The 13,020-nt window shown below is 44.9% G+C and overlaps 1 protein-coding gene across 1 annotated transcript in view; it reads left to right on the top strand.

The window, feature by feature from the left end:
* LOC106606276 (NLR family CARD domain-containing protein 3-like) overlaps positions 1-13,020 on the top strand; it is a 30,298-nt gene that overhangs the window by 13,021 nt on the left and 4,257 nt on the right. The window contains exons 3-10 of the mRNA XM_082976301.1: positions 537-653; positions 875-962; positions 1,090-1,318; positions 1,759-3,541; positions 3,807-3,980; positions 7,347-7,520; positions 12,198-12,371; positions 12,614-12,660. Coding sequence (XP_082832427.1) covers positions 537-653; positions 875-962; positions 1,090-1,318; positions 1,759-3,541; positions 3,807-3,980; positions 7,347-7,520; positions 12,198-12,371; positions 12,614-12,660 — 2,786 coding nt within the window. The remainder of the gene's footprint in view (positions 1-536; positions 654-874; positions 963-1,089; positions 1,319-1,758; positions 3,542-3,806; positions 3,981-7,346; positions 7,521-12,197; positions 12,372-12,613; positions 12,661-13,020) is intronic.

Below are 13,020 nucleotides of genomic sequence, written 5' to 3'. Positions count from 1 at the left end.
ATCTTTCTGATTGAGAGGGGGTCAAATACTTATTTCCCTCATTAAAATGCTAATCATTTTATAACATTTTTGACATGCGTTTTTCAGGATTTTGGTGTTGTTATTCTGTCTCTCACTGTTCAAACAAACCTACCATTAAAATTATGGACTGATCATTTCTTTGTCAGTGGGCAAACGTACAAAATCAGCAGGGGATCAAATATTTTTTTCCCTCACTGTATAGTGCATTCGAAAAGTATTCAGACCCCTTGACGTTTTCCACATTTTGTTACGTTACTGCCTTCTTCTAAAATTGATGAAATTGTTGTTTTTTCTTTCACCAATCTACACACAATACCCCATAATGACAAAGCAAAAACAGTTGAAGAAATGTTTGCAAATGTATAAAATATAAAACTGAAATATCACATTTACATAAGTATTCAGACCCTTTCTGAATGCACTGTATAGCGGTTTTGGAATGAAACTCTTCTTATGTTACCCATCTGAGCTTGGAGTAGATGAGAGACGTAATGTTTGTCTCTGTTGTGTTGAAGCCCAATCAAGCAGGAGAGACCAGCCTCCCCTGTACCCAGCTGTGTGTCCATGAAGAGTGACCAGTCTATGGAGCTACCTATACTCTTTAGAGAGGGAGACTTTTCTACTGAACAAAGGTAAGAAGAACTCATGGGTCATGGTCAGTGAGTTAAACAACACTCTAGTCATTTCTCCTCTCCCATTTTCCCATTGCTGTTTGTTGTTTTCATAATCCATAGGCTAATCGTTTTTTCCATTTTCATAGTCCTAAAACAATATTAAACACAACATTCCCTCCCTGTGTGTGTACGTGCGTGCGTGTCTGTGTGTGTGCAATCCTTGAATGTTTTGTCCACAGAAACCAACAGGAGAGATCAGAGTCAGAGATTCTCAGTGGTCAGTCTTCCCAGAGTCATCAAACAGATGACCTGGCCTCCATATTCAGTGTATGTGGTCCTGTTATGTACATTTGTTTTTGTTTACCTCCATAAGTTTATCTGTCAATCATTCATTAACGTGTTATTGAGAAAGCATTTATTCTCTTGCTTAACTTATTTACTTTATTTATTTCAGTTGCTTGAAGAGAATATTATGACATTTGTGAAGAACGAGCTGAAGATGTTCAAGAGGATTCTTAGTCCAGAACTCCCAGAAGGCTTTGAGAGTCAGAAGCAGGATAAGGAAGTGGTGGACGCTGAAGATGAGAAGCAGGAGAGCAGTGCCAGAGAAGGAGCTCTGAAGATCACACTGCACTTCCTGAGGAAAATGAACCAGAAGGAGCTTGCTGACACACTGGAGAAAAGTAAGAGCTGTCTCTCTCATTTTGAATGTTGTTTTATAAGAAACATTAAAAGCTGTCACTTAAGTACAGGGAGAGCGAGAGTTTAAAAAACAAAAAATGATTCCTTGTTTTCCAGGCAAGTTGACTGAACACATTCTCATTTACAGCAACAACCTGGGGAATAGTTACGGGGGGTGAGACAATTGGGGATGATTAGATGACCATGATGGTATGAGGGCCAGATTAGGAATTTGAGAACATTAATAAAACCAATAATAATATAATCAATATATATACACCGGTGTGTCATGCATCATGAAAACTTTTACACATTTATACAGGCAGTTATCAATTATTATTATTATGTACAACTTTCTAACACAGTCCTACAATACTGTATTAAAACAGACACATTAAAACAGACTAAATATTAATATTCTCCGTGTTATTTCTTCATTCAGAAGAGCTTGCTGTGATTTGCCAACGTGAACTCAAATCTAATCTAAAGAAGAAGTTTCAATGTGTATTTGAGGGGATCGCTAAACAAGGAAACCCAACACTTCTCAATAAGATCTACACAGAGCTCTACATCACAGAGGGTGGAACAGGAGAGGTCAATAATGAACATGAGCTGAGACAGATTGAGAAAACAACCAGGAAACAAGCAAGACCAGAGACTGCAATCAAATGTAACGACATCTTCAAACCCTTAACTGGACAAGACAAACTTATCAGAACTGTGCTGACAAAGGGAGTCGCTGGCATTGGAAAAACAGTCTCTGTGCAGAAGTTCATTCTGGACTGGGCTGAAGGAAAAGCAAATCAGGATGTCCAATTTGTATTTTCATTCCCTTTTCGGGAGCTCAATTGTATGAAAGGGGAAAAACACACTTTGATTGAACTTCTCAATCACTTCTCAATGGAAACTAAACAATCAAGAATCTCCAACTATGACAAGTACAAAATTCTGTTAATCTTTGATAGTCTGGATGGGTGCCGACTCCCTCTAGACTTCCAGAAGAACAAGATCTGTTGTGACGTCACACAGTCAACCTCAGTGGATGTTCTGCTGACAAATCTCATCAAGGGAAATCTGCTTCCCTCTGCTCTCCTCTGGATAACTACCCGACCTGCAGCAGCCAATAAGATCCCTTTAGTGTGTGTTGACCAGGTGACAGAGGTTCGAGGGTTCAATGACCCACAGAAGGAGGAGTACTTCAGGAAGAGATTCAGTGATGAGGACCTGGCCAGCAGAATCATCTCACACATAAAGACATCAAGGAGCCTCCACATCATGTGCCACATTCCAGTCTTCTGTTGGATTTCTGCAATAGTCCTTGAACACATGCTGAAACATAAGAGAGAAGAGATGCCCAAGACTCTGACTGCTATGTACACACAGCTTGTGGTGTTTCATACCATTAAGAAGAATGAAAAGTATCTTGGGAAAGAAGAGACAGGTCCACACTGGAATAAAGAGAACATTCTGTCACTGGGAAAACTGGCTTTTCAACAGCTTCTGAATCACAATCTGATTTTCTATGAAGAAGACCTGAAAGAGGCTGGCATTGATGTCAATGAAGCCTCAGTGTACTCAGGATTGTGCACACAGCTCTTTAAAGAGGAATGTGGGCTTTACCAGGAAAACGTGTACTGCTTCGTGCATCTAAGCATCCAGGAGTTTCTGGCTGCTGTATATGTGTTCCTCTCATTCATCAACAACAATGAAAATCTAATGGCCGAACCGCAGTCAACGTCCAGTAACGATTTTCTACTGAAGCCAGAAGTTACTGTCTACAAGAGTGCTGTGGATAAAGCCTTACAAAGTGAGACGGGAAACCTGGACCTTTTCCTCCACTTCCTTCTGGGCCTCTCACTGGAGTCCAATCAGAAGCACTTACGAGGTCTACTGACAAAGACAAGAAGCAGCTCACAGAGCCTTGAAGAAACAGTCGACTACATCAAGGAGAAGATCAGGGAGAATCCCTCTCCAGAGAGGTGCATCAATCTGTTCCACTGTCTGAATGAACTGAATGACCATTCTCTAGTGGAGGAGATCCAAAGATACCTGAGATCAGGAAGTGTCTCCAGTGAAGAACTCTCACCTGCACAGTGGTCAGCTCTGGTCTTTGTGTTGCTAACTTCAGAAAAGGAGCTGGGTGTATTTGACCTGAAGAAATACTCCAGATCAGAGGAAGGTCTTCTGAGGCTGCTGCCAGTGGCCAAAGCCTCCAGAGCTGCTCTGTGAGTACATCAAATGACATTTAAGTACTAATCATCAGGAAGAAATATTCAGTTTAGAGAAAAATATGTATTATTGAATAACATATTGAATCAGTGCATTGTTGTTCACATTAGTATAATAATATGACCATACACTTCTAAGAGACAGAAGACGAATCTGTATTTTGTTTGAGAGAATAAACCAAATGCATTTGCCGTTGTCCTTCTACACTACTCCTGTTAAATGAACAGTGTGTTTGTGAAATCATGATGATCTCTTTGTCAGGCTGTCAGGCTGTGGACTCACAGAGAAAGGCTGTGATTCTCTGGTCTCAGCTCTGAACTCAAACCCCTCACAGCTGAGAGAGCTGCATTTGAGTAACAATGACCTGAAGGATTCAGGAGTGAAGATGCTCTCTGCTGGACTGGGGATTCCCCACTGTAAACTGGAGACTCTGAGGTCAGTATTTCTGTATTTGGTCAACAAGTGATAACTGTTCACCAGATCCACGTGTTTACCAGGCATACACAGTCCACGCCATATGTGTGTTTACAGTGAAGTTTACAGTTTTGAATTTGGCACAATGCTCCAACATTTTGGATTTGAGATCAAATTTTTCATATTAGGCGACAGTACAGAATGTCACCTTTTTATTTGAGGTTAATGATGAGAGGCTGGCATGTTTTGTTGTATTCTCTGTAACTCTCTCACTCATTATTAATGATTAATTCATGATTTTTCTTAATCATAGCAGTCACAAGCTTGATGTAGTCATTGTAGGCAAGGATTTTGGGACCAAATACTGAACCTTTGACTACTTTAATACACTATAAGTGAATTGGTCAGAATACTTATGACTTCTTAAAATGGGGGGGAATAGATACATAATGTGCTTTCAGTTCTAAACAGTAACATAGATATGTATGAAAATAACCTCAAATAAAAGGTGACATTATATACTGTCATCTCATATGAAACATTTGATCTGAAATCTAAAATGCTGGAGTATAGAGCCACATTTAAAATGTTAGCTTTCCTGTCAAACTAGATATGGTGTGGACAGAATAATCAATACAATCTAAATCTGATACCTCACTGTTTGTCTTTTGACTGATTGTAACGATCGTCGTGCAGGAAGGAAGAAGTGGACCAAGGCGCAGCTGGGAGCGAACTCATGTTATTTATTACAGACTGAAATAACACGGTCAAAAACAGAGAATAAACGTATCGCTACTGCTCCAACAAAAAGAGACAACAACCCACAAACATCGTGGGGGGAAAAGGAACTTAAATATGATTCCCCAATCAGAGGCAACTAGTGACAGCTGTCTCTGATTGGGAATCGACAGAACCCAACATAGAAATACGCCCCAAAGCAAGGCTATACCAAAAACATAGAAAATAAACTATAGAAATGCCACACCCTGACCAAAATAGAAGAGTTCACCTGGTCAGGGCGTGACAGTACCCCCCCTCCAACGGTGCGTACTCCCGGCGCACCAACCTAAAGTCTATTAGGGGGGGGGACCCGGGTGGGCGCCTCACCCTCGGTGGAGGCTCTGGCCCCGGGCGTGTTTCTCCCCCTGCCTCCACCCTAGCCCCACCCCTCTGGCCCGGACTGGACCACGGTGGAGCGGCATGCTCAGGCTCCGGAGCGGAGCCGCCGACCGGAACAGGACTGGTCACCGGTGGACCGGACACAGGCCGTGCCGGACTGTGGACACGCGCCGTGGGCCTGGTGCGGGGAACAGGGACGGGCCGGACAGGACCGGGGACACGCACCACCAACCTGGTGCGGGGAGCAGGGACGGGCCGGACAGGACTGGGGACACGCACCACCAACCTGGTGCGGGGAGCAGGGACGGGCCGGACTGGACTGGGGACACGCACCACCGGCTTGGTGCGGGGAGCCAGGATGGGCCGGACAGGACTGTGGACACGCACCACTAACCTGGTGCGGGGAGCAGGGACGGGCCGGACAGGACTGGGGACACGCACCACTAACCTGGTGCGGGGAGCAGGGACGGGCCGGACTGGACTGGGGCCACACACCACTGGCTTAGTGCGGGGAGCAGGGACGGGCCGGACTGGACTGGGGACGCGCACCACTAACCTGGTGCGGGGAGCAGGGATGGGCCGGACAGGACTGGGGACACGCACCACTAACCTGGTGCGGGAAGCAGGGACGGGCCGGACTGGACTGGGGCCACACACCACTGGCTTGGTGCGGGGAGCAGGGACGGGCCGGACTGGACTGGGGACGCGCACCACTAACCTGGTGTGGGGAGCAGGGATGGGCAGGACAGGACTGGGGACACGCACCACTAACCTGGTGCGGGGAGCAGGGACGGGCCGGACTGGACTGGGGCCACACACCACTGGCTTGGTGCGGGGAGCAGGGACGGGCCGGACTGGACTGGGGACGCGCACCACTAACCTGGTGCGGGGAGCAGGGATGGGCCGGACAGGACTGTGGACACGCACCACTAACCTGGTGCGGGGAGCAGGGACGGGCCGGACTGGACTGTGACCGCACACCGGCGACACAGTGCGCATAAGCGGCGCCGGATATCCTGGACCGAGGAGGCGCACTGGAGGTCTGGAGTGCACAGCTGACATCACCCGTTCTGGCTCAACACCCACCTTAGCCTGGCAAGTGTGGAGCGCTGGCACTGAACGCACTGGGCTGTGCAGCCGTACCGGAGACACAGTGCGCGTCCTCGGCGCAGGATACATCGGACCGAGAAGGGGCACCGGAGGCCAGGAGCGCTGAGCCGGCACAACACGTCCTCGCTGAACACTCCCCCTAGCCCGGCAAATGTGGGGCGCTGGCACAGAGCGCACTGGGCTGTGCAGGCGCACTGGCGATACCGTGCGCACCTCTGCCACCCAAGGCTCTTCCTCCACGCTGTCCCTACGCAGGTCCTCCAGGACCTGCCACATCTCTGCCTCCTCCTTCGCCGTTATCCCCCACGAGAGCAGTGGTCTGGGCTCTTCCTCTGCCCTTCCGGACCACCCCATTAGCCCCCCCAAAAAAATTCTTGGGGGTGTCTTCCGGGCCTCCTCGACCGCCGCCTGCGACTCCTTCCACCGGCTGGCATCACCTCCTCGACCTGGGAATCCTTCCGCCAGGGTCCTTTCCCCGACATGATCTCCTCCCAGGTCCAGAACTCCTTTCCCTCGCGAGCCCATCTCTCGCGCTCCTTTTCCTCCCGCTGCTTGGTCCTGGTTTGGTGGGTTGTTCTGTAACGATCGTCGTGCAGGAAGGAAGAAGTGGACCAAGGCGCAGCTGGGAGCGAACTCATGTTATTTATTACAGACTGAAATAACACGGTCAAAAACAGAGAATAAACGTATCGCTACTGCTCCAACAAAAAGAGACAACAACCCACAAACATCGTGGGGGGAAAAGGAACTTAAATATGATTCCCCAATCAGAGGCAACTAGTGACAGCTGTCTCTGATTGGGAATCGACAGAACCCAACATAGAAATACGCCCCAAAGCAAGGCTATACCAAAAACATAGAAAGTAAACTATAGAAATGCCACACCCTGACCAAAATAGAAGAGTTCACCTGGTCAGGGCGTGACACTGATACTGCTTTTTAAACTGGTCTGGTCAGTCTACTCAAATATTCATACATTACATTTTTCTCTCTTCAAGCAATATTATGATAATTTATAATAATGATGCATTCATCCATTTATGAATAGATACGGCAGGTTTCTGGACACTGATATTTCTGAATATGAAAAATATATACTGTCACTATTTTCACCACCAAAGAATAGCAGTGGTTTTAATATGATTTTACTCTTTGCAGGCTGTCAGGCTGTGGAGTCACAGAGGAAGGCTGTGCTTCTCTGGTCTCAGCTCTGAAGTCAAACCCCTCACACCTGAGAAAGCTGGATCTGAGTAACAATGACTTGAAGGATTCAGGAGTGAAGCTGCTCTCTGCTGGACTGGGGAATTCACACTGTAAACTGGAGACTCTGAGGTCAGTATTCCTGTAGTTGGTCAACAAGTGATAACTGTTCACCAGATCCACATGTGTTTACCAGGCACACATAGTCCACACCATATGTGTTTGGAACGTGAAGCTTACAATTTTAAATTTGATGCTATGCTCCAGCATTTTGGATTTTAGATAAAAAGTGTCACATTAGGTGACAGTACAGAATGTAACTTTTTATTTGTTGTTAATGGTGAGAGGTTAGCATGTTTTGTTGTATCCTCTGTAACTCTCTCACTCATTATTATTACAGTTTTTCCCAATTGCTAAAACACAATTTTGCAAACTAGGCTGGTTTTATCAAAATATTTAACACAATTCACAAAACCACACACCCAAACTGCAAAATACCTCATATATCCTGCAAAATGAAGCATTGCAACCAAAACTACATATAGCATTATCAAAATCAAACGTTTGCACGAAATGGCACACACTTCATTCATATTACCAGATTTTTGTCTAACCAACTACACACTGTTGGGCATAATGAAAAGCATTCTCATCTTTAGTATGCTTTGCCATAATACTAAAATAGTTCAAATTGTAGAAAATTCTTCAGATGCACAGAAATATTTGCAGATGCTGTTGAAACATTTTATTTTTTATTTTTCACCAAACAAGTCAGTGCAACATATGCACAGCAGATATATTTACATTGGACTGAACAAAAATATGCTCACAAAAAAAACAGTAAACTGAAAAAGAAAATTGCAGAAAAAATGTGTAGAAAAAAATTTTTTAAAAAAAAAGAGTAAAGAAATATAATTAGGTAGCATCTTGCCGCACAGCTGGGTCTGGCCACAACATTTACATTTTAGTCATTTAGCAGACGCTCTTATCCAGAGCGACTTACAGTAGTGAATGCATACATTTCATTATATGCATTTTTTTTTTGTACTGGCCCCCCGTGGGAATCGAACCCACAACCCTGGCGTTGCACACACCATGCTGGCGTTGCAAACACCATGCTCTACCAACTGAGCCACAGGGAAGACAACAACTCATCCACATCAAAGGCAATATCTTCCCTTGCCAGACATCAAGGGAAGAAGCTCCTTGAGTGTCTTATCCATCCCTGAATCACACCCACATCAATCTCATCACATGCCTCTTCCATAGCCTGCACAAGAGGCATGCGCACAAAAGGCTGCCGGTCGTATACCTTCCACCGCCATGCCGAAAGAACTCTTCTATGGGGTTCAGAAAGGGTGAGTATGGTGGGAGGTATTGCACGAGAAATGGTGGGTGGTCAGCAAACAAGTTTTGGACTGGGGCTGCACGATGAAAGCTCACGATGTCCCATACTACAACGTACCGGGTTCTTTGATGGTCTGCTTCATTAATACGCTCTGGTGGTATGAGAATGTTGTGGAATCTGTCCAGAAATGTGAGAATATGGGCTGTGTTGTATGGTCCAAGGTTGGCATGACGGTGGAGGACACCATGCGTATTGGAGATGGCAGCGCACATTGTGATGTTCCCACCACGTTGGCCAGGAACATCTATAATGGCTCTGTGGCCAATGACGTTTCTCCCCCTTCTTCTGGTCTTTGCTAGGTTGAACCCAGCCTCATCTATAAAGATGAACTCATGTGGGATTGCATGAGCATCCATTTCCAGTACTCCCTGAAAACAAAGAACAAAAGCAGTCAATATGGTGTTATCCAGTACACTGGGAAACAATGTTGCGTGTAGTGTACTGCAGTCAATATTGTACTTACACATATGCTCGTCTGACCTCTTTGTTTCTTTGAGAGTTTCTCTCAAATGGCACCTTATAAAGTTGTTTCATTCTGATTTGGTTTCGCTTGAGAATACGAGCCAATGTGGACAGACTGACTCGTTGAATGTTGTTGAATATGGTGTTGTCTTGGATGATGTGGCTTTGAATTTCTCGTAATCTGATTTCATTATTTTCCAAAAACAAGTTTACAATGGCAGCTTCCTGTACCCCGGTGAACATTTGGCCCCTTCCTCCACCATGGTTGAGTCTTTCAGTCCTTTAGAAAAACTAAAAAACTAAAATCTAGGGCTTGGACAATGCAGCCTAAGGATATTTCCCCCACAGTAGAGTCAATTCTACAGGACATTTGTGCAGTTAGTGTATGACATCAGCCATTCATGAAGTAAACAGGTGTCACCCAACTGATACACTATGACATGGGGTGTACTACATAGTGTGAAAGAAATTTTGGTTACATACAGTGGGGGGGGAAAGGGTTTGATCCCCTGCTGATTTTGTACGTTTGCCCACTGACAAAGAAAGGATCAGTCTATAATTTTAATGGTAGGTTTATTTGAACAGTGAGAGACAGAATAACAACAAAAATATCCAGAAAAACGCATGTCAAAAATGTTAGAAATTGATTTGCATTTTAATGAGGGAAATAAGTATTTGACCCCCTCTCAATCAGAAAGATTTCTGGCTCCCAGGTGTCTTTTATACAGGTAACGAGCTGAGATTAGGAGCACACTCTTAAAGGGAGTGCTCCTAACCGCAGCTTGTTACCTGTAAAAAACACACCTGTCCACAGAAGCAATCAATCAATCAGATTCCAAACTCTCCACCATGGCCAAGACCAAAGAGCTCTCCAAGGATGTCAGGGACAAGATTGTAGACCTACACAAGGCTGGAATGGGCTACAAGACCATCACCAAGCAGCTTGGTGAGAAGGCGGCAACATTTGGTGTGATTATTCGCAAATGGAAGAAACACAAAAGAACTGTCAATATCCCTCAGCCTGGGGCTCCATGCAAGATCTCACCTCGTGGAGTTGCAATGATCATGATAACGGTGAGGAATCAGCCCAGAACTACACGGGAGGATCTTGTCAATGATCTCAAGGCAGCTGGGACCATAGTCACCAAGAAAACAATTGGTAACACACTACGCCGTGAAAGACTGAAATCCTGCAGCGCCCGCAAGGTCCCCCTGCTCAAGAATACATATACATGCCCATCTGAAGTTTGCCAATGAACATCTGAATGACTCAGAGGACAACTGGTGAAAGTGTTGTGGTCAGATGAGACCAAAATGGAGCTCTTTGACATCAACTCAACTCGCCGTGTTTGGAGGAGGAGGAATGCTGCCTATGACCCCAAGAACACCATCTCCACCGTCAAACATGGAGGTGGAAACATTATGCTTTGGGGGTGTTTTTCTGCTAAGGGGACAGGACAACTTCACCGCATCAAAGGGACGATGGACGGGGCCATGTACCGTCAAATCTTGGGTGAGAACCTCCTTCCCTCAGCCAGGGCATTGAAAATGGGTCGTGGATGGGTATTCCAGCATGACAATGACCCAAAACACACGGCCAAGGCAACAAAGGAGTGGCTCAAGAAGAAGCACATTAAGGTCCTGGAGTGGCCTAGTCAGTCTCCAGACCTTAATCCCATAGAAAATCTGTGGAGGGAGCTGAAGGTTTGAGTTGCCAAACGTCAGCCTTGAAACCTTAATGACTTGGAGAAGATCTGCAAAGAGGAGTGGGACAAAATCCCTCCTGAGATGTGTGCAAACCTGGTGGCCAACTACAAGAAACGTCTGACCTCTGTGATTGCCAACAAGGGTTTTGCCACCAAGTACTAAGTCATGTTTTGCAGAGGGGTCAAATACTTATTTCCCTCATTAAAATGCAAATCATTTTATAACATTTTTGACATGCGTTTTTCTGGATTTTTTGTTGTTATTCTGTCTCTCACTGTTCAAATAAACCTACCATTAAAATTATAGACTGATCCTTTCTTTGTCAGTGGGCAAATGTACAAAATCAGCAGGGGATCAAATACTTTTTTCCCCCACTGTACCTGTACTCCAGTCTAAATGTCCAGATGACACAGGCGACAGTAAAACGGCTCAAGTTGGGCTGCACTCTCTGTCCAGCCTCTCGCATTGTCAGCCCATGGTTGATGACATGATCAACTAAGGTTGCTCTGATTTCATTTGAAAGTTGTTGTCTTCTTTGGCCATGAACTCCTCTACCAGCTCTACCCCTACCTCTCACTTTTCCTCCCCCTCTCATTCTCACCCTCCCTCTTCCTCTTCCTCTCTCTGCAACGGCTCCCATTGTTGTTGTAAAACAAAAGGTGCTCACCTGTGGTCTTTTCATAGTGCTTACTTCCTGATTGAAGTGGTAACAATTAACCATTGAGGTGTTTGGCCAGTTGGCACATGTATTGGCCAATTAACTCATGTAGTGTCATTTTGAATGGCAGTGTTTTGAAATGGCAAACATGTGACTTTATGTCAGATTGTTGTGTCTTATGCAGAGAACCGTGTGCAGTGCATTTAAAAAGTGCCATTTTGAATTGCAAAATGTGTGTAAAGCAGAAAATGTGTTTAGACTTTTGGAGACTTGAGAAGAGGTTTTGCTCTCTGTGTGTCAGTTTAAATAATTGTGCTGTGCATGTCATTTTAGTGTGTTAGCAATTGGAAAAAACTGTAATGACTCATTCATTATCTGTCTCAATCATGGCAGTCACAGGCTTGATGTATTCATTGCTTTCAAAGAATATGGGACCAAATACTATACTTTTGGCTACTTTAATATACATTCATTCCTTTATGAATAGATATGACAGGTTCAAAAAAATATACCGCCACTTTTTTCACCACCAAAGAATAGCAGTGTGGTTTAAATATGATTTGACTCTTTGCAGGCTGTCAGGCTGTCTAGTCACAGAAGAAGGCTGTGCTTCTCTGGTCTCAGCTCTGAAGTCAAACCCCTCACACCTGAGAGAGCTGGACCTGAGCTACAATCACCCAGGAGACTCAGGAGTCAGACTGCTCTCTGCTGGACTGGAGGATCCACACTGCAAACTGGAGAAACTCAAGTATGTTGAGGGTTTATGTCAATTTTCATATCAGACATGTTTGATTTATCAGGCTAGTTAAGACAAACATTCTTTCCACCACTTGGACAAAGTTATATGCTGACTGTGTGTGTTTACCCGTGCGTGCGTGCGTGCGTGTGTGTGTGTGTGTGTGTGTGCGGTGTGTGTGTGTGTGTATGTGCACGTGTGTTAATTCACGTGTATCACTCAATGACTGTCTGTTCTTCTGCTTACCGCTACAGTGTGGAACATGGTGGAGAGAACACAATGAAACCTGGGCTTAGAAAATGTGAGTGTTGACTGCTGTGAAGAATATGACTAAGAATAAGTCTTAACTTGAATTAAGACAAAGACCACCATCATGACTTACTTGGTCATATTACATATCAGCTGTAGTTCTACTGAAGCAGAAATCATGGACACCAAAGTTTAGAAAGAGTTGCTTTGACAATGTGTGTGTCTGTGTGTGTCTGTAGTGTGTTCTTGTTACGTTAGAAATGTGTGTGTGTTCATGCATGCATACATGAAGGTGTGTGTGTGTTCAGCGTGTGTGTGTGTGTGTGTGTTCAGCGTGTGTGTGTGTTCAGGATGTGCGTGTGTGTTCATCAATCCATACAGGTGTTTGAGTGTGTGTGTAATTCATGTGAAT

This window comes from Salmo salar, chromosome 06, assembly GCF_965601325.2.
Source record: "Salmo salar chromosome 06, fSalSal1, whole genome shotgun sequence".
Classification (NCBI taxonomy): domain Eukaryota; kingdom Metazoa; phylum Chordata; class Actinopteri; order Salmoniformes; family Salmonidae; genus Salmo; species Salmo salar.
Note: the sequence above shows the minus strand (reverse complement) of the source record. Positions and strands in the feature narration are given on the sequence as shown.